The sequence below is a fragment of the Amblyomma americanum genome, chromosome 1 (assembly GCF_052857255.1).
Source record: "Amblyomma americanum isolate KBUSLIRL-KWMA chromosome 1, ASM5285725v1, whole genome shotgun sequence".
Classification (NCBI taxonomy): domain Eukaryota; kingdom Metazoa; phylum Arthropoda; class Arachnida; order Ixodida; family Ixodidae; genus Amblyomma; species Amblyomma americanum.
Window position 1 is genome coordinate 463556431 of NC_135497.1, and position 19430 is coordinate 463575860.

General features: G+C 49.5%; 1 protein-coding gene across 5 annotated transcripts in view; it reads right to left on the reverse strand.

The window, feature by feature from the left end:
- Positions 1-19430, reverse strand: part of LOC144116039 (organic cation transporter protein-like) — a 402188-nt gene that overhangs the window by 355625 nt on the left and 27133 nt on the right. For all 5 annotated transcript variants that reach the window (XR_013311687.1, XR_013311688.1, XM_077650703.1 and 2 more), the window contains exon 2: positions 16528-16787. Coding sequence is in view for 3 of the 5 variants with exons in the window: in XM_077650703.1 (XP_077506829.1) it covers positions 16528-16738 (211 nt within the window). In the remaining 2 variants the exon portion in view is untranslated. The remainder of the gene's footprint in view (positions 1-16527; positions 16788-19430) is intronic.

Here is a 19430-nt window from a genome sequence, read left to right on the forward strand (position 1 = left end):
GCGCTCTATCGCTAATTAAACGACACATCAAAGCCTTGGCGAATTTAATAAAGGCGGTGAAAATCACTGCCGATCAGCGTTCAGCTTATGCCTGTTTACAAGTGTGTCGCCGAAGCGTTTGCCACGCGCGGCTTTTTTGCTGGCTTCTCGATCGGGCGTGCGAAGCAGGCACCAGTTGCACACTCCAGAAAAATAAAGTGTACCTATGCGATCCATCTCCAAACACATAGCTTAAGCGTAGACTCAAATATAAACGAAACGACGTACTCACGATCAGCTCCACGTCGTAGCTGGGCTTTGTGACACTTGTTTGCGGCAAGCATTTTGCACGAATGCGGATCCGGTCGTCCCACACAGCTGCGACGTCGAACACATGTCCACTTTCAAACAGTTTACTTCCTCTTCGGGAGCTGTCCCCGCAGAAATAATCTTCACGCACGCGCACAAACGCCAAACCACACGTGCGAACTTCAGGCATGCTTGCTGCAGCGATGGGGAAGCCGGGGAAAGTGCCCCATCTGTGTTTTCTACGGCGGCTGCTAGGTGGCTCTCAGTGGCGCCCCTATACGCGGCGCTTGACGCGTATACAGCTACATGCAGATAATAGCCTTGATATCAAAAGTGAGCTGCTTCAACTGCACCCGCCGTCCAGTTTTTTATCCTTCTTCCCTAAATTCCTCAGGTTAAGGACGCCCTCGCCGGGGTGGGAGTGGCCGGAAACTTTCACTCGCAACCACAAACTGTCACCTCCGCACGTATTTACACACCCCCGTCTCATGTCGAGCCCGAGAGAGGAGGAGGATGCTGTCGAGGTCCTGCCGACCGCGGTAGGTGCCGTCAGCTGGCCAGCCAAAGCTCCCACAGTTTGCGACCCCTGTTCTTCATTAGAAGCCGACGCGCAAGGCCGAAGCACAAGGTGGTCGTGCCGTTAGAGTGGTCGTGCCGTTAGAGATGATGGCGAAGGTTGGGGGCGAGCGCGGCCGCTTGCTGGTGGCGGCGGCGGCGGCGGAGACTTCTGAAAGGGGAAGTTCTCAGATTTCTGCTTTCCGTTTTTTCGGGTCCCACACCACGACCAAGCGAAGCACGGTAATTGCAACCCGCTGACACATGGGTCCACTCAGTGCAGCAACATGACGGCCGGCTTGGGAGCGATCCGATCCCCGTCAAGCTGCTCGGAGCTGCTCAGAGCCACACAATAAAAACAGATGTGCTCGCTGACAACAGGCGAGAGTTGCTGTCATAGTTGCTAATAACGAAACGTGCTGTGGCCGTTCTTAACAACCCCCAAGGCCCTCTCGGTAGGTTCGACATCCGCGCACCACGCTAGATGCTCGTCTCCTGCCTCACCCTCCTCCCTGCAGAAGAGCTTAACTACTGACTATAGTGAATTAGAATACTGGTGTAGTGGCGCGAACGGAGGCTTGCGGCACCGTAGCGGCTGAAGCAAAACGCCTCTCCTCGCCGCAGGGGGCGCTGGCGCGCATTTTACTATCTCCTCGTATATGCCGCCGTGCTGGCCGGGCAGTAGGAAAGGCTCTCAGAGTGTTGAGCCCATGCGTTTTCGCGGTTTACTACTAGGGTTCCATGTCCAAATTCGCATCTGTTGACAAGCTTCATTTATTTGTGTCGCACCTGAGTGCATGGAAAAACCAGACCAATGGAATGCAAAGCTTTTATAAGCAAGTCGGCAGCTATACAGGAGTCCGTCTGTCTATCGTGCTGTCACTGTTGAAGTATGTAACAGAAAGTGTAGGTTTCAGTTACCTGATGACAAGTAGAGTGAGCCAGGATCCAGCCGGAAATCTTATCAGAGCTGTGCACCAGCCTTCTTTCTGGCTGCTATACCGATATACAACACCTGAGCAGACGTTCGTAGTTAGCTGCAATCTGCCTTGCATTTAACCACCTTTTTCACTCAATCTCTACGGGAAACATCGATCCTGGCAACCTCATTGCCATTTTGTGCGCAGATGCTGACCAGCAAAGCTCTGCCAGTGGCACGCAGGAGCTTGATGATAAACTTCTAGACTCAGTCAATTACATATTGTCACCGAGAAATGGTTGACGTACGCAGGGCTGGTTTACTTGTTTTACATCCTGCCTAATCTTATTGAAGTTACAGAAGATTATGAAGTGTTAACTTTGGAAAATCGAAACCAGATGATTTCTGCACTGAAACAGCTACACGTTTAACATGCGCGACTGTGTCAGCACTTGATTTAATAGTTACGAATATTTAAACCAATGTACTCTCTTGCGGTACGATTGCGTCTGATGTAAGTGACCACTGTCCGTGTTTGTCGTCTTTTAAGGTAAGCATGCTAAGCGAAACATTGTGAACGAGACCATTAGTGTACAGCGCATCACAGATGCTTCATTAGAAGCATTTAAGCACGATATTACGAACTTCGACTGGTCTTGTGTGCTGCAAAGCAACGGACTTCAATGATGCCTAAGACTTATTTTTTTCACCATTTCCTACGTCTTTATTTCAAGCACTCTCCTCTCGAAAAGTACACCCCTTCCAAAAAAATAAGGAAACCGTGCATCACACGAGAACTGTTTTAAATGATAAAGGAAAAAAATCGTTTGTACCAAATATTCCTTCGAACACGTGTAGAAGATGCACTTCTTTCCTTTAAAAAGTTAAGAGACCGTAGAAAGTCGGAGCGACGGAAAGCAAGAAATTCGTATTGTCAGCAGGTCTCTTCTACCGTCAGTTCAAAGAGACCTGGTATTGCTTGGAAAGTTTTAAACGATGTCCTAGGTAGCCGTGCAAATAACTGTTTCAAAAACTACGCTATTAACTGGCGAGGAAATAATAAGAAGTGCACTCGCACAATATTTTAACAAATATTTTCTCAATAACATTTCTTCATCTCAAGATCCTACGGACGCTAATATCGCCGGTTACCCTAGTCATGTTAGCGAGATTTTCGAGCCTACTGATGAAAATGAGGTTTATAATGTGTACACAGGAATGAGTAACAGCAAAGCCTTAGATATCAATTCCATGCAGATGAAACCACTTAAATATGCCTTACCCACAATTTGTCCCTCACTTTCTCACATCTGTAGTCTTGCACTGGAATGCGGGGTTTTTCCCAACGGAATGAAAACGGCAAAAGTGTCTGTAATTTATAAAGGGGGTGACCGAAATATACCAGCGAATTGCAGGCCCATTTCAACAATCCCTGTGTTTCCGAAGGGACAGGAAAAGGTTATTTCGTCAAGAATAACAGTTTTTTGACAAACATAGAGCAATAACTCAATCACAATTTGGCTTCAGAACTGGTAAATTCACAGAAACAGCCTTACTAACAACGAAAGAAGTTAGTTTTGAACAATATTAATGAGAATTTGTATACGATGTGCCTTTTTCTTGATTTCAGTAAGGCGTTTTATTCCTTAAATCATACGATTCATGATAACAAACTTCAAATGTACGGTATAGTTGTTAACCGTGGTTAACCACTAAGTTTGCTTAAAAGCTACGTCAAAACAGAAGTCAGTCGGTGTCTGTAGATAACTTTCTTCCCTTTTGCCTATCTGTTAGGGCGTCCCAAAGGGGAGCATACTGGGACCCCTTTTATTTATTGCATACATAAATGATATTTTTAGCCTAGATCCTTCCATTGATTTTGTAATATACGCCGATGATAACACAATACTTATTTCAGGCCCTAACCTTAACGATTTAATTGTGGAATGTAATGATATACTCAAGAAATTATCTAGGTGGTTAATGATAAATAAATAAAGATAAATCCTACAAAGTTCAAGGCTAAAATATGTCGCGCAATGAACAAACCAACACCCAATTGCATGCCGAACTTTGATAATCAACAAATATAAACTGTCAAAGAGCACAAGATCTTTGGAGTATATTTTCCGTGTAATTTAAACTGGGATGCCTACGTAAACACCTTTGCAAAAAACTCTCTTCGGTCTGTGGAGCCCTTTCGCGTTGTCGTGAAACTTTACCTTTGAAATGTAAATTACGAATTTATGATGCATTATTTTTCTCACCTTAACTACTGTAGCTTAGTATGGGCCACAATGACTAAAAATAACATAAATAAGCTTCTATTATTGCAAATGAAAATTGCTCGAATAATCGCAAATATTGATAACATGACTACCACCAAATACGCCTTCCAAGCACACAACATTTTCCGGTTGATCTTTCGTATAATATTAAATTATTGCAAAAGTATTTTTCCGCGGCAGCAATTGTCGATTTTTACTCTACCCTAGCATCTTTGGACACGCGTCGTGCTTACATACAAGAAGTACTAACTCATGGAACATACCCCGTTTTCGCACCGATTATAAATTACAAATGTCTTATAATCTGCCCCATGTTTTAAACACATATCAACATACAACGGGATATACAAAAGCTGAGCTACGGAAATATTTTGTTCAAATGGCGTTCTATGTCTCCCCTTGTTGATTGTTGAACGTTTGCTTGAGTTAACGTTAATGTATTTTTCTTTCAACATATGTATGACCATTGCAGTTTTCTTATTTTTAAACATTATTCGGGTCAATGCATATATGTGTCAAGTGTTTTGCTTATTTAGTCTACTACTGTATGTGTGACTGGTTCTGCGAAATATCCTGTACCGCTCGTGTGCTACTGCTTCAAAGGGTTTCTTGGACCCAGTCATGCTGCCCAGACAGCTTTTAGCCAGGCAACCCTCCAGTTGAAACTGGAAAAAAACTTATTGCCCTATTGACTTATACACGCAAGACGTTGTTGGGACGCGCAAGGCAGCAGGCAGCACGAGAGATGAAGACGACAAAGCATCCAGCCCCGAGATGGCTCCAGGTTTGCCTCTTGCCAGGAAATACAGCTTAGCTGCGATACGGCGCCACTAAGGAGTTGGTAATGTGACATTACTCCCCCTCTCTGAAAGACACCGACTCGGTGGAGCAGCAATGGGAGACAGGACAGCAAGGGTAGTCGCATGTGTCTGACGTGTGGTGTAGACACTCGCGAGAGGCTAGCGGGCGTGGTACGGTTTCATCCGGGAGACGCGGACAACTTCGCAGGTCGGCCGTCTTGAAGAGCGAACTGTTCCCTGGGGAAGAACTTCGTAGGTAACTTCACTGAGCTGGCGGCGCACCTCGTAGGGGCCAAAGTATCTGCGTAGAAGCTTCTCAGAGCGTCCTCGCATGCAGATTGGGCTCCACACCCTGACCTGTTCGCCGGGCTGTTAACGCACATTTCGATGATGGAGGTTATAGCGCCGAGCGTCATGGACTTGCTGGTACCGGATGCGCTGTCGAGCGAGTTGGCAGGCAGTCCGAGCGTAACTAACGAATTGGGCAGCACCCATAACAGAAAAGGTAGCGCTGGCTGGAAGCAGCACTGCATCCAGCATGGTTGTGACTTCGCGACCATGTACTAAACGAAATGGAGTGAAGCGTGTCGTTGCTTGGACCGCAGTATTATAGGCAAAGGTGACGTAAGGGAGTAAGGCGTCCCAGTTCCAGTGGTCCGCGTCGACATACATGGAAATCATGTCGGCGATCGTCATGTTGAGCCGTTCGGTGAGGCCGTTCGTTGGAGGGTGGTAAGCGGTTGTTTTGCGGTGACTGGTGCCGCTCAGGCGCATAATCTCCTTCGTAAGGGCCGAGGTGGACGCTGTTCCCCTGTCAATTAAAACGATGGTGGGCGCACCGTGACGCAGCACAATGTTTTTAATGAAAAAGTTCGCAATTTCGTCAGCGGTACCACCGAGAAGAGGTTTAGTCTCACAGTATCGACTGAGGTAGTCAGTGGCGACCACAAAGTAGCAGTTACGCAGCGAGGACTCCGGAAATGGGCCGAGTAAGTCCATGCCAAGATGACAGAAGGGGACTTGAGGCGGATCAATAAGCTGCAGTAGGCTGGCTGGCTCAGTCGGCGGCATCTTGCGACGCTGGCACATGCGGCAAGTTCTTACGTAGCGCTTCAGAACTGCGGCAACCCTGGGTCAGTAGTATTTTTGCCGCATTCGTGCCAAAGTTCGGGAAAAACCCAGGTGAACAGAAGATGGCTCATCATCGCACGCCTTCCGGACTTCGTCGCTAAGGGCCGTAGGCACGACGAGTAGATAGACAGCTTCTGTTGGACTGTAGTTTTTCTTATACAGGACGCCGTCGCGTAAACAGAACGACCACAGCCCTACGCGAGAAGATTCGTTGGGGAGACTGAGCAGTCCCTTCCAGAAACACAATGATGGGCCGTAGTTCACTGTCGTCTCTTTGGTGTTGCATGAGAATGGACGAGGGGATGGCGCCAAGAAAAACAGAATCGTCGTCGGGGTCAGCTCGGGGGCCTCGTTAGGAGCACGAGACAAACAGTCGGTGTCACTGTGCTTCCTACCAGACTTATACACGATAGTGACATAAAATTCCTGAAGTCGAAGGCTCCAGTGTGCAAGCCGCCCCGATGGATCTTGAGGTTCGCCAGCGAACACAGCGAGTGGTGGTCACTGACGACCCTGGAAGGGCAGCCATATATATACGGGCGAAATTTGGTCATTTACGCACACAACGGCCAGGCATTCTTTTTCGGTGGTGGAATAGCTTGCCTCAGATCATAACAAGATGCGGCGCGCGTATGCGATTACGCGTTCGATATCATCATGCCACTGCCCAAGGACCGCACGGAGGCCGATGTTACTGGCATCTGTGCAGTTCAGTGTCGGCTGACTCGTCGAAGTGTCCAAGGACGGGCGTACTTCGGAGACGAGTTAGGAGGTCTTCAAAGGTCTGCTGTGGCTCCAGGCCCCAGAAGAACGGTTCGAATTTTTCGTGGGTCGGGTGAGGGGCTAAGCGATCTGGGAGTTCTGCACAAAACGCCGATAATAGGCGCAGAGACCAAGAAAGCGGCGCAAACTTCGCTTATCGGTGGGCACAAGAAAAGCAGCCGCGGCTGCAGTCTTCTAGGGGTCTGGGCTAACCCCTTTAGCGCTCACGATGTGGCCCACAAACTTCAGCCCTTCGAAAGCGAAGTGACACTTTTCCGGCTTCAGGGAAAGAGCGGCCGACCGAATAGCTTCGAGCACAGCGCGCAGGCGTCTCAGGTGTTCTTCGAACGTGTCAGAGAAGATGACAACGTCACCCAAGTATATGAGACAGGACTGCTATTGTGTCTTGGGAGGAGAACAACACTGTAGCTGAGGTGTAAAAAGAACTCAGGTTTAATGTCATCCGGCCGTCAGACCGCGCGTCCCGCTGGTCGACGACTGCCCGTGCAAACCAGCACGCCATGCACTTCTATCGAGATATAGACAAGCAAGGGGGCGTTGCCGAAACACCGGCATGTGGCAATGAGTTCGCCGTTTGCTTATCGTGATACAAATAATACATTCCCTCTTCTCTAGACGATGCATGCTCTCATTACAAATGGTTGACATTATAACAAACGGTTAGTTTTTACACAGACATAACAGAAACAAGTTAACTGTTCAAACTGTAGCTCCAAATGTTGGTTGGCACAATCACGGCCCTGGTGTGTACCGATCCGGGGGACGTCTTTTCCTTGTCAGGTACCGATGTCGTGTTGAGGCTTCGTGGCCCCTGGCACCAGGGGAAAGCCCCGAATCAGGATCGGTGTCTTCGGAACCGAGGGCTGCCGTCAATACTCCGCCTCCTGCGGTAAACGCCCCTGGATCTTCCTCAGTTGTGCTCACTGCTTGTTTCTGCGGTTGCATGGCACTCTGGTCATAAGTGCCCGTCGGTGATCCAGATGGTTGCCACGGCTGCCAGGAGTCCTCCCCATGGGCACCGCAACCGTGGTCGGCAGACGGTGCCTCCGACTCTGCCTGCCTTGCGCGTATGTGGTCTTGATGCCTCTTCCATCCCATGACACCACGTGGTGTTGTCACCTGTAACACATGAGACACTGGCCCCGAGCGTGATGTCACCGTTGCCTCCAACCATCTAGGACCTTCTCTAGAGTTTCTCACGAACACTCTGTCGCCAACAACAAGGCTTCTCTGAAGTTCTCTGCGACTGCGCGTTTGTCGAAACTGCTTTTGCTCGACCACTGACGAGCACTAGGCTTAATTAAATCGAGTCGAGTTCTGAGAGGTCGCCCTATCAAAAGCGAAGCCGGAGATTGCTGGGTGGTTGTGTGTGGTATATTTCGGTACGCTAGAAGGAAACTGGCTAGTCGCTCTTTAATGGGCAGGGCTCTGTTGTCCTCTCACCGGGCTTCTTTCACTGTTCGGACGAATCTTTCAGCTGAACCGTTACTTGACGGGTGATATGGCGCGGACCGTATATATCTTATTCCGTTCATCTTGAGGAATAACTGAAATTCTTCGCTGCAAAACTGCGGCCTGTTGTCTTGCACGGTAACCTCGGACAATACAAAACGGCTGAAGAGGTCACGCAGCTTACCGATGGCAGCTTCTGCCGAGGTCGAGGGCATCACGAACACCTCCGGCAACTTTTTATGGGCGTGTACCACGACCAAAAAAATTGCGCTGAAGAAACAGGCCAGCAAAATCCAAGTGGAGTCGGGCCCATGGTCTCGTAGGCCAAGCCCACGGATGAAGGGGAGCTTGGGTAGGCAGCGCTCTTTGCTGCTGGCAGGCCGCACACATTTTCACGGTGTTCTCCATGTCTGCGTCAATTCCTGGCCACCAGACGTAGCTCCGGGCAACCTCCTTCATCCGCACCACTCTAGGATGCCCCTCGTGAAGCTCGTCCAGGTTTGTCTTCTGCAAATACGGGGGAACCACAATGCGCATTCCCCCAAATAAACATCCTTGATGCACCGACAACTCCAGTCTTTTTGGAACGAATGGTTTCATCTCTTCATCAAACACCCGCTCGGGCCGTTGTCCCTTTACCGCGTGAAGAACTCGCCGTTAGGTGTGGTCACGTGATGTTTATCGTACAAGGTCCGAGCTTGTTACAGGAAAAGTCTCCCATCGAAGTACGTAGCAAGCGGTTACTTCGTCGTCCTCTTGCTTCTCGCCACTCCTGAGCAGCGGTAGACGCGACAGACAGTCTGCCTCTACGTTGCTTTCCCCTGAACGATAGACGACATCGTAACGCTAGGCAGACAGCGTAATTACCCACCTCTGCAAACGCGCAGCAGCAATGCTTGTTATTGCTGTTTTGGTTTGGTTTATAGGGGTTTAACGTCCCAAAACAACTCAGGCTATGAGAGACGCCGTAGTGAAGGGCTCCGGAAAGTTCGACCACCTGGGGTTCTTTAAAGTGCACTGACATCGCACAGTACACGGGCCTCTAGAATTTCGCCTCCATTGAAATTCGACCGCCGCAGCCGGGATCGAACCCGCAACTTTTGGGCCGGCAGCCGAGCGCCATTACCACTCAGCTCCGCGGCGGCTGCTGTTTTGGGACCGAGTATCGTCTTTAAGGGCTTGTGATAGTTACCATGCTGAACTGTGTGCCATAAATATAGCAATGAAACTTCTTAATTCCGAAGACTAAGGCTAGCGCTTCCCGCTCTAACTGGCTATAGTTCCGTTCACTTGGCAATAATGTGCGTGATGCAAACATGATCGGCCGCGTGGAACCATCTTTTTCCACTTTCGATAAGACGGCACCAAGCCCATAAGATGAGGCATCGCACACTACCTGAAGCTGGGCTTCTGGATCGTAATGTGCCAGCACCGGTGCTTTCGTTAGCAGCCTTTTTAAATTTTTAAACGCTATGTCGACTTTTCATTCCATACCAACGGCGCATTCTTGCACAGCAGCCGATTTAGAAGGAAGATGACTGTTGATAACTGTGGCAAACATTTTCCGCAGTATCTTACCATGCCCGTAAACTTTCTAAGCTGTTTTTTATAGGCTGGGACTGTGACTTCTAATACGGCCTTTGCCTTCTCTGATGATGCGGCAATTCCTTGTTTACTGACCACATGACCCAGGAACTGTGCGTTCTGGTTTCAAAAATTCACAATTCTCTAGGTTAATCCGCACAACCTATCGTGCAACCGGTTTAGTAACGCATCCAGGCTCACTAGGTGCTCTTTTTCGTTCCGGCCCGTGACGAGAACATCATCTGGGTAGCATATTACACCTTTCAATCCCTTTAACATGTTGTCCATTACCTTTTGAAAAATCGCCGGTGCACATGCCACCCCGAAATCTAAGCGATTTACTGCATACAGTCCTTTGTGTGTATTGATGCTGAGGTGCTCACGCGAAATCATATCCATCACGACTTTCTGATACGCTCTACTCAGGTCAATCTTCGAGAACACCTGCCCTCCCGTAAGTGTGGCTAAGATTTCTTCGATCTTGGGTAAAGGGTAGTTGCCAATGTTTAAGCAAGGGTCAAAGAGGTCTTATAATCCCCACAGATGAGTACACTGACATCTTTTTTTACTACCGGTAAAATTGGTGAGGCGAAGGAACTGTTCGAAATGGGCTCGATCACGCCAGACGAACTAGTCGTTCCAGTTCTTTCTCCACCGCTTCTTTCGGTGCGAATGGAATGCTTCTAGCTTTACAAAACTTTGGGTGTTGTCCCGGCGTCATGAAAAGTTCAGCTTGCTCACCTTTAATTTCGCCGAGGTCATCGTTGAACAACTGAGGATGTCTGTTTAAGACTTGTTCCAAGGCCCTGCGGCCTTGCGCAACCACGTGATTAACGCTACTCGAATTGAGCCTGAGCTGATACGACCAGTCTCGCCCTATCAGAGTAGGACCCTCCTGGCAGAGAATGTGCAGAGGTAGCTAGTGCTGATGCTTGAGGTTTACTGTTACCACCCCTTTCGGGCGCACGCACTCCCCTGTGTAAGTACGAAGCAACAACGATGCCGGGCGTAACTTCATCTGTGGGAAGCATGAGCGAAACAACCTGTACGGCATCACCGACACTGCTGCTCCAGTGTCCAGCTCCATGTCAAGTGGCACTCCCTGAACACACATCGTAAAGCGTATCGGCTCTTGACGCGGTTTCTCGAGCGTTGTTTGCAACAGTGGGTCGATGTCTTCCTCGGTCTCGAACACGCCGAAGCTTTGCCTCTGGGGGTTTCTTTTCCGTGAGTCTTGTCCGCTCGCTTTCGGAGGGGGCGAATTAGATGACAGATGAGAGCGGCACACCTCATTAATATGGCCTACTTGGTGGCATCTAAAGCAAGTGGCTGTTCGAAACCGGCAAGCCCGGTTGCGATGACGCAAGCCACATCGCATGCACGGCGAACCGTCCCGTGCAAGAGAATCTTCTGTAGAAAACTTCTGAAAGTCCTCCTGGGTTGCACTGCTAAGTCGGCACTCTGTGACGTACTTGGAAGCTGCCTCTACTGATAAGGCTATCTCAACCTCCTTTTTGAAGGTCATAGATGCATCCTCCACAAAAAGTCTTCTAAATGTCAGCGCTGGCCAAACCACATTCAAATCTGTCTTTCAGAGATTCTTCTAAGTTTGTTCCAAAGTTGCATGTTTCTGCAGATCGCTTGAGGCCTGCCACGAACTGCGCAATGCGTGTTCGCGCGATGCGTGTTGCGTTTTCCGGGGAAACTTTGCGCTTTCCGCTATAACCGATGGCTTGCGCGAAAGATGCTCTCGTAATGCTTTTGCAGTTCTAACAAAGACCGACTAGCCGGCTTGTTCGAGACTGAGGAAGACATCGAGCCACTGTTGCAAACAACGCTCGAGAAACCGCGTCAGGAGCCGGTACGCTTTACGATGTGTGTTCAGGGAGTGCCACTTGACATGGAGCTAGACACTGGAGCAGCATTGTCAGTGATGCCGCACAGGTTGTTTTCAGGTCGGGAAGAACGGTGTGCATCATCCGCTGGAAGGTTGCAGGGGCAGAGTACTGGCCGAAAGGGAGCCCGGAATTCGTACAGACCGTCCGGTGTAATAAAGGCGGTCTTTTTCCCGGTCGCGTTCGTCCACCTCAATTTGCCAATAGCCGCTGCTTAAATCTAGCGATGAGAAATACGTGGCGTGGTGAAGCCGATCCAGGGAGTCATCAATGCGCGGCAGAGAATAAACATCCTTTCCCGTGGCTTTGTTTAAACCTCTGTAATCAACGCAGAACCGTACGGTTACATTTTTCTTTGCTACTAGAACAACAGGTGACGCCCACGGGCTCGTCGACGGCTGCATCACGTCGTCCTGGAGCATTTCCTGAACTTGGCGGCTAACGGCATCACGCTCCTTCGAAGAGATCCGGTAAGGCGGCTGACATAAAGGCCGCTGGTCGGCGTCAACTATAATTCGGTGCTTTGTGAGCGGTGTCTGTCTAACATTGGAGGTCGAGGCAAAGCAGTCGCAGAAACAATCGATAACGCTTTCCAGGCACTGTTTCTGGTTATACGGGAGGTTCGGGTTCACGTCAGTTATTATGGGAGTGGTCGGTGCCTCCACTCATGCCGGGGCTCCGTACAAAACGTGCTGTCCTGCGAATTCGTCGAGTTCTTCGAAATACGCAATACCTTTTCTGCCAGGCAAACACTGAGGTTCACAGCCAAAGTTGGCCATCAAGAGTTCGGTTCGACCATTGTTCAGTTCAACAATTCCGCAAGGAACACAGACTTGCCGACCAAGGAGGAGCGACATGTTGGTTTCAGCGATGCCACGAATTCCGGTGCTGTTACCGCAATCTACGGTAACAAACATGCTGGCTCTTGGCGGGATCAATGTGTGGTCGTCATAGACGCGTGGCTTAGTCCTGCGTGGCTCGGGATCGCCGTCAAAAGGGCGTTCGGTAGAAAATGACACGACCAGCTCCGGAAGGTTGATGACGGTCGTCGACTGCGACACTGGAGTAGTTTATTCTATCCCGCTTTCCTGCGGCAAGACGTACATCGACGAGACAGGCCGCTGTATAAACGAGCGGCTGCTTGAACATCGAAGATCAATAAAAGGGGCGGTTTCGTCGAACCTTGCTGTGCACTGCCGGAAATGTTATTTATTTATTTGTTTATTTATTCAAGCACCATAAAGGCCCTCCGGGGAGGGTATTACATAGGGGGGGGGGGGGGGGGCACACGAAGTACTTTGGAACACTTTTCTCGAAACAGAAAATAGAAAAAAAATACAGACATCACTTTGAAGTACAGTAATAATCAATACCAACAGCACTATAGCGCAAATAGGAAGCGTAAAAATTCAAACAGCTGGAATTAAGAACACAAAAACAACGCAGAAAGAAAAAAAGGAATGTAAAAGAAACATCTGGCTAATGTAAAGATTGTTTCCCCCCTTTAGACGGGACAAATATCTTGTTTAGTCACAGTGATCGGACCTGCAGGGAGTTATATAGTTGAGGCGTTTCTGATAAGGCAGAAGTCAGAAACATGTGTCGCTTCGCCCTCTATCAATCTCGTGTAAAAAGAGATTCACGCTCTCGGGGAATGTGTGGCGACAGGTTGATAGCAGGTGCATGTCATGCGTTAAGATTGCTGGCGTGCTTTGTTAAAATGAGACGATTAACCTCTCGCTGCGTGCACGTACGGTTTTACGGACTATCGCAATTTTATGATTTGGGTTTTTGTGTTTTTTCGTTTGGTTTGGTTTTGTTTATGGGGGCTTAACGTCCCAAAGCGACTCAGGCTATGAGGAACGCCGTAGTGAAGGGCTCCGAAAATTTCGACCACCTGGGGTTGTTTAACGTGCACTGACATCGCACAGCACACGGGCCTCTAGAATATCGCCTTCATCGAAATTCACCTGCCGCGGCCGGGATCGAACCCGCGTCTTTCGGGTCAGCAGCCGAGCGCCATAACCACTGAGCCACCGCGGCGGTTATTTATGTTTTTTCGGTTATTGCTTTTGATGTCTATATAACTAACGCTTCTAGAAATAAAAGTTCAGTTGTTAGATAGCGCTCGTGTGGTCTCGTGTTTCTTCCGCAACTTCCTGTGTTTCGCGCTGCTTAAAGATGAATCCATTTTAACTCGCCCAGACTTCTGTTCTCGTAGTGTGGAAGATGGCAGTCTTGCCTTGCATGTAGATGATGCCCCGGGAAGTGTTGCCCTCGTTTCAACCATGTAACCATTTTAGGCCATGGAAAAACAAAAAAGGCACGTGAAATTTTTGAGGCCTATTTGATAGATAAACATGGTGATGCTTGCGTCAGTCCCCGTCGATTGGGCTGACAATGAAATATATTTACTTTTTGAGCGATTAAACTTAGGTTGTCTGTTTTTAGCTTGGCGCATGCGTGACGGTTACTCGAAGGAATGTGCACAATAGAGATGTCAGTTGTTAGTCCAGCCCTGTCCTGTGTAGGCTCTCCTCTTGTTCCTCGTCTTTTTTCGGCTGGTAAAAATTATTCAAAGAACTAGTGCGTGCGACGAATGTTATCGCGCGCACTGCTCTAATAGCGCCTACCCAATACACGATGAGTGGAGGTGATTTACTTTCCATAGTTGCTGCTGTTCAGCACGCGGTGCTGTAGCGGACCGGCGAAGTGCCTACTCTTCGCAAAGAAATGCAAATGAAATAAAAAAGAATAAGCGAGAAGCGAGAGAGAACTATACGTAGACCTATCTCACTGCTGTTGTGTTCTCAGAGCCATCTCTGCAATCCGGCAACGCTGACTACATACGTGCATATTCGTTGACGCCGCAGTGGAAGCTCATGCCTCCACTCTCTTGGCTTTCTCCCCTGGTGCTGCTCAGGTTAAGCACACGCAACCACCGCGAACGATTTTGGGGCTGCGGCGCCGTGGGAAGCACACTATGCGCCGAAACGTGACGCTGCACATAAGCAGGGAGTAGTGTGGTTGAGATTAAGTGATGAAAACCTTTCCCATCAAAGGCCTGTCTCATCTCTCTCTCTCAAAAAAAAAAACTACGCACGCGCCCTTTCCCGTTACCTACTTTTCCACACCGCGGATTGGCTCTGGGGCGAAACCTCCTTTCCGCACAATAGAAGTGATTTGGGTCTGCTATGGAAGTGCAAAAACACGAGGACTCAGCAGTGAAGTGGAAGAGACGAGTGCTAACTCTCAACAACTTTATTGAAGCACACAGTTCCGAACTAAGGCCTCATGGAGAAAAAAAAGTGAGGAGGGAGCGTGCGACGGGAGCCTTGGATCCTAGTCATAAAAAGTAAAAACGCTTTAAAAAGCGTGATGACGCCTAGTGATAGCGTGCGGTGGTATCTAGCGCTGCTGGGTGCGTGCATGCGTGGACTATCGCGGCAGACTTACTGTAGATCAACCTCATTGCTGTAGACGCCAGCGCCACGGGCCGCTCAGACGCACGCACTAAAACACACCAACTGAGAGCGAAAAACGGGAGAGGAACGGCTTCCCGAGCGCTTGGCTTGCGAAGGCTGGCAGATTGGTGTCGCGCTCCCTCTTAAGTTTTTTTTTCTTCCTCCATGTAAAGGTGGGGGTGGTTACAACTTTACTGCCACAAAATGGAAGGGATTAGTTGGGGCTGGGGCGAGTCCAGGGTAGCCTCCAGTCGAGTGCAACATCTTGAGCTCGCGTCATGAGGCCCCTCGATTCTTAACGTGAGCACTCGCGCATGCGCAAAGCCGTCCCACGGCGCTCGTCCGGTCCACTTCTCTGTTGTGTTCTTTTCGTTTTGCGCTTCCATGCCTCGTCAAGATCTCCTTTCGCCCTCTCCTGTCACCGGAGCCAATCGGAACTTTTAGTGCGGCTTCTCTTCTCCCCTGCAGTACGCTACAGGCATTGCTAGAGCTCCTAGCGGCGGCTAGCTGTGCTAACAAGGCTTTCCTCCTCTCTCACTACGCGGCCGCTTGCTCGCCGGGCTAAGGATTAGATTTGTCGGTGCGAGCGCAGATGACGGTACATTACATTGCGATATGCTACTCTAAATTCCTAAACTAAATGTAAGAGAGCTTCCGCTGTGAAATGCTGTGTGGAACCCACCATCATATATTTTTAGTCATCCGTCGTAATCGTTCGTTGACCATGGCAAGGTTTTTTTTTTCTCTCAGGGAGGGCTGTAGCTCTCACTCACACCCTGTCGTATTGAAACGATTAATCAGTCCTGTTCAGTTGTCGATTACCCATCCGAATTCGTGATATCAACATGAAGGACGCTACTGGCGCGCACCGTTTATTTGACGGTGGTCCTTGCGTGTTTATTTGTTTCATCATTTTGTGTAAGATTGAAAACTAAGCGTACGAGGCTGCAAATACAATGGCGTGTCATGCGACGCTAAGGCGCGTTATCGAGGCACCGTGCTGAGAGCACATCAGGTGGTTCTCTAGATGTAGGAGTACCGCCCTCAGGTTTTGTGTCGTCATCAGGTGACTGTACCCGCCCAGAGGGGCTTCGTGAGTGAATAGTAAATGAATAAAGTTTTACCTGTGTCGTGCGGGAGAAAGGCGACGGTATACACCAAGAGTGAGAAGAGGAGGCGCGCGTGTAGCTTGGTCTCTAGGGCTCGTCATGTGACAGCGGATGACAGAAGCATGAGGTGGGCAGCCTCAATCACTTGGCCACCTGGCACGATGTCGGGTTGGACGGTTACCGTGCTGACATGTCGTGCACGTGCGAACTCGCGGACGCCCCAACATGCACAGTAACAAGCACAGTGCAGGCCGCTTACCGAGGGTGTGCGGCACGGCCTCCTGGATCCAGCGTTCCACGGACCAGTTAGCCAGCTGCGGGGGCCTGGCGCACCAATGGGGCAGCGAGGGCGCCGTGAAGGAGAGAGACATGGCGTAGTAGGCGGCCGGGAAGCCCCGGAAGAAGCAGAACGCCAGCACCGGCAGATGCCAGGGCCCCAGGTGCACCAGGATGTCGTCGATCGTTGCCATGGTTCAACGCACCCTCAGCAGTCGAGGTTTGATTGACCGAATGGACGCGCTGGGCGAGAATGACGGTCGAAGGTATAGCGAGCCGCGCTGGCTTAGAGGTTGGTTACTTATTTGAACTTTTCGTAGCGAAAGCTACATTGGCCACGAACGTGCGATTTCCCTGTGGCGGTGCTCCGACGAGGCACAGAGACAGAGCTTGAGCCGTTGCCTAGCAACCGCCGCAGCTGGGCACACGCCGCGCGCTCACCGCGCCATCTGGCATGACGTCACACCGCGCGCCTCGCCGCGGAGCCGCCCTTACGCTCTTAACCGCCAACCAACGAATTCGGTTGCGGCATTGATGGGAGCCTCTGCAACCCCCACACACCCACTGAAAAAAACAAAAATAAACTGACGAGGCTAAGAACCGAACCAGAGCCTTTGGCGTTTCAGGCGGAGACGCTACCACTCCGCAACGACGACTCAATGTTACGTCGTGAATAAAGGCGCATGTAGTGAATGCATGGGTTTCTATATTAACTCTACCGATCCAAAATTCGCCGCGCTTGCGCTAGGTATATCCTAGCCTAAAAGAGCTAGGCCATAAGCAAATATTCGGGGGGAGGGGGGCGAGGGGGCGCAAAAGCTGTCTCGGGTGATGGGGCAAAAGGCAGATACGCTCTGTCTGTGAGGGCACTGGGCACTTACACTCATTCTTTGCTGCACAGGATGGACTATATACTTTGCAAGGTTAGGGTTGTGCACAAAGCGCCTTGACGTGTGTCGCTACTATATTGGCCAGACAGGCCGATGTGTCAATGTGGGCCTACGGGAACATTTTTTGTCGTTGGGCCACTCGGCCGGCACGCATCTGTTAGCACATCGCGCCACATGTGGACAGAAAGAAGGCGAAAAAAGTAAGAAAAAATCTTTATGTAAGCCACTCTTCCATGAAACTCAGATTTGTTTTGTTATCAGGATCAATTACCTAGGGGAATTTCTGAAGTCTGAAGAAGTGGTGGTGAATGCGTCAGCGGTCCATCCGTTCAGCTCTATGATAACGAGTCTGAATTATTAACTAGCCATTACCGGTGATCGTTGGTTTGGATGTAATCTTTGGTATATGCCCCCTTTGCCGCGTACGCATTCCTTGAGTGTATAAGTGTGCCACTGTTATGTATTGAATCTTTCAGCTCTGAGACAGTGCCGTGTTTGTCTCTATGTTCTTCTGGTTCCTGTTTTTTGCGTTGTTTTTTTCAAGTTGCCTGTATTTTGACAACCTTCAGGTGTACCGTAGGGGGCACGCCGCCGCAAATAAACCGGTCATGCAGAAGCATTTTCTTATTCTACAGGCTATCTTATCCTGGATCATATATCGTATCTGAACTGCTCGATTTTGACTGCTCGTGCCCTTCCGTTGTTCACGGCACCGACAATTTCGCCTGGCTACCAGCCCAGACTACAAACAGCCCCGATGACAACAATCTTCACCTGCATCCGCGATTGCTGGCGATGGACGGGACCGTCACCTGGCAACCCGATGCCAATACTACCGCCAGAACTGCACGCCTGTATAAGCCACTTTGGGCACGTCGCCGCTACTCAACCGGCGGTCATGCAGAAGCATTTTCTTCTTCTCCAGGTTAATTACTTTGCTGCTGCCAAATGTCTCCACTCTAGTGACCGTTTCTTGCTGACGGTTTCGTGCCCCAAAGACACCATTAGTTCCTGTCGAAGGATGCTATGTATTGCTCCAGTTTCTGTAGCCTCAATGATCATCTTACTTGCATTTTGCTCGCTTTGTCCGGAGATGTAGAACTAAACCCAGAACCTACCGAGAACAACATTCCTCCGTTTTTAGAATCAGTCTCCCGAGCAGCACTACGCATCGAACTAAGCCAGAAGACCATTCTGTCAAAGCTTGCCGTGATTAGATCCGCACAAACTAGCATTCAGGACTGCGTACCTCGACTTTCATCGCGCGTTGAAATCCTTGAAAAAATCGTAGCAGTGAACTCAGAAAGTGCCGCTGCTCGTAAAACCACCCCTGACTTCACTAAGCTTTCATCCGACGATGAACTGTTGACGGATAAGTATAACGGTGCCGAGGATCGCTTACGCCGCTCGAACCTGCTGTTCTTCGGCATCGCCGACGAACTCTGTGAAACTTGGGAACAGACCGAATCTTAAGTTGTTTCCTTTTGCTGCAAAAAGCTCGAAATTTGAATTGATAACCTACAAATCGAACGTGCGCACCGTTTGGGTCGCTTCCAGACAGGCAAATACCGTCCAATCATTGTCAAGCGACCACTTCAAAAACAAATCAAGGATATTGCTTACCAGGCCGAAGCTTAAGGAAACAACATGTTCTGTTAAAACAGATGCTTGGGAGAGTTGGTAAGCCATTTTAAATAGAACAGCGCGCAGTTTGACACGGATAACGAGGGAGACACGACACAGACGAGAGCGCTGACTTGCAACTGATGTTTATTGCTTGGAATGAGGAATATATACAGTCCCAATAAAAAAAGAAAAAATCATTCATAGATTCAGTCATTCATACATGCCGCACTGAACAAAGGATATAACTATGGCCATCATTCCCTCTTCCCGCTAAAATGCCAGTTCTTAGGAACAAATCTATAAAGAGGGGCTGCTGATGCAGGCGTCTTTTGATCAGGCGATGTGCGCTGCTTCAATTATTTCACGTGTT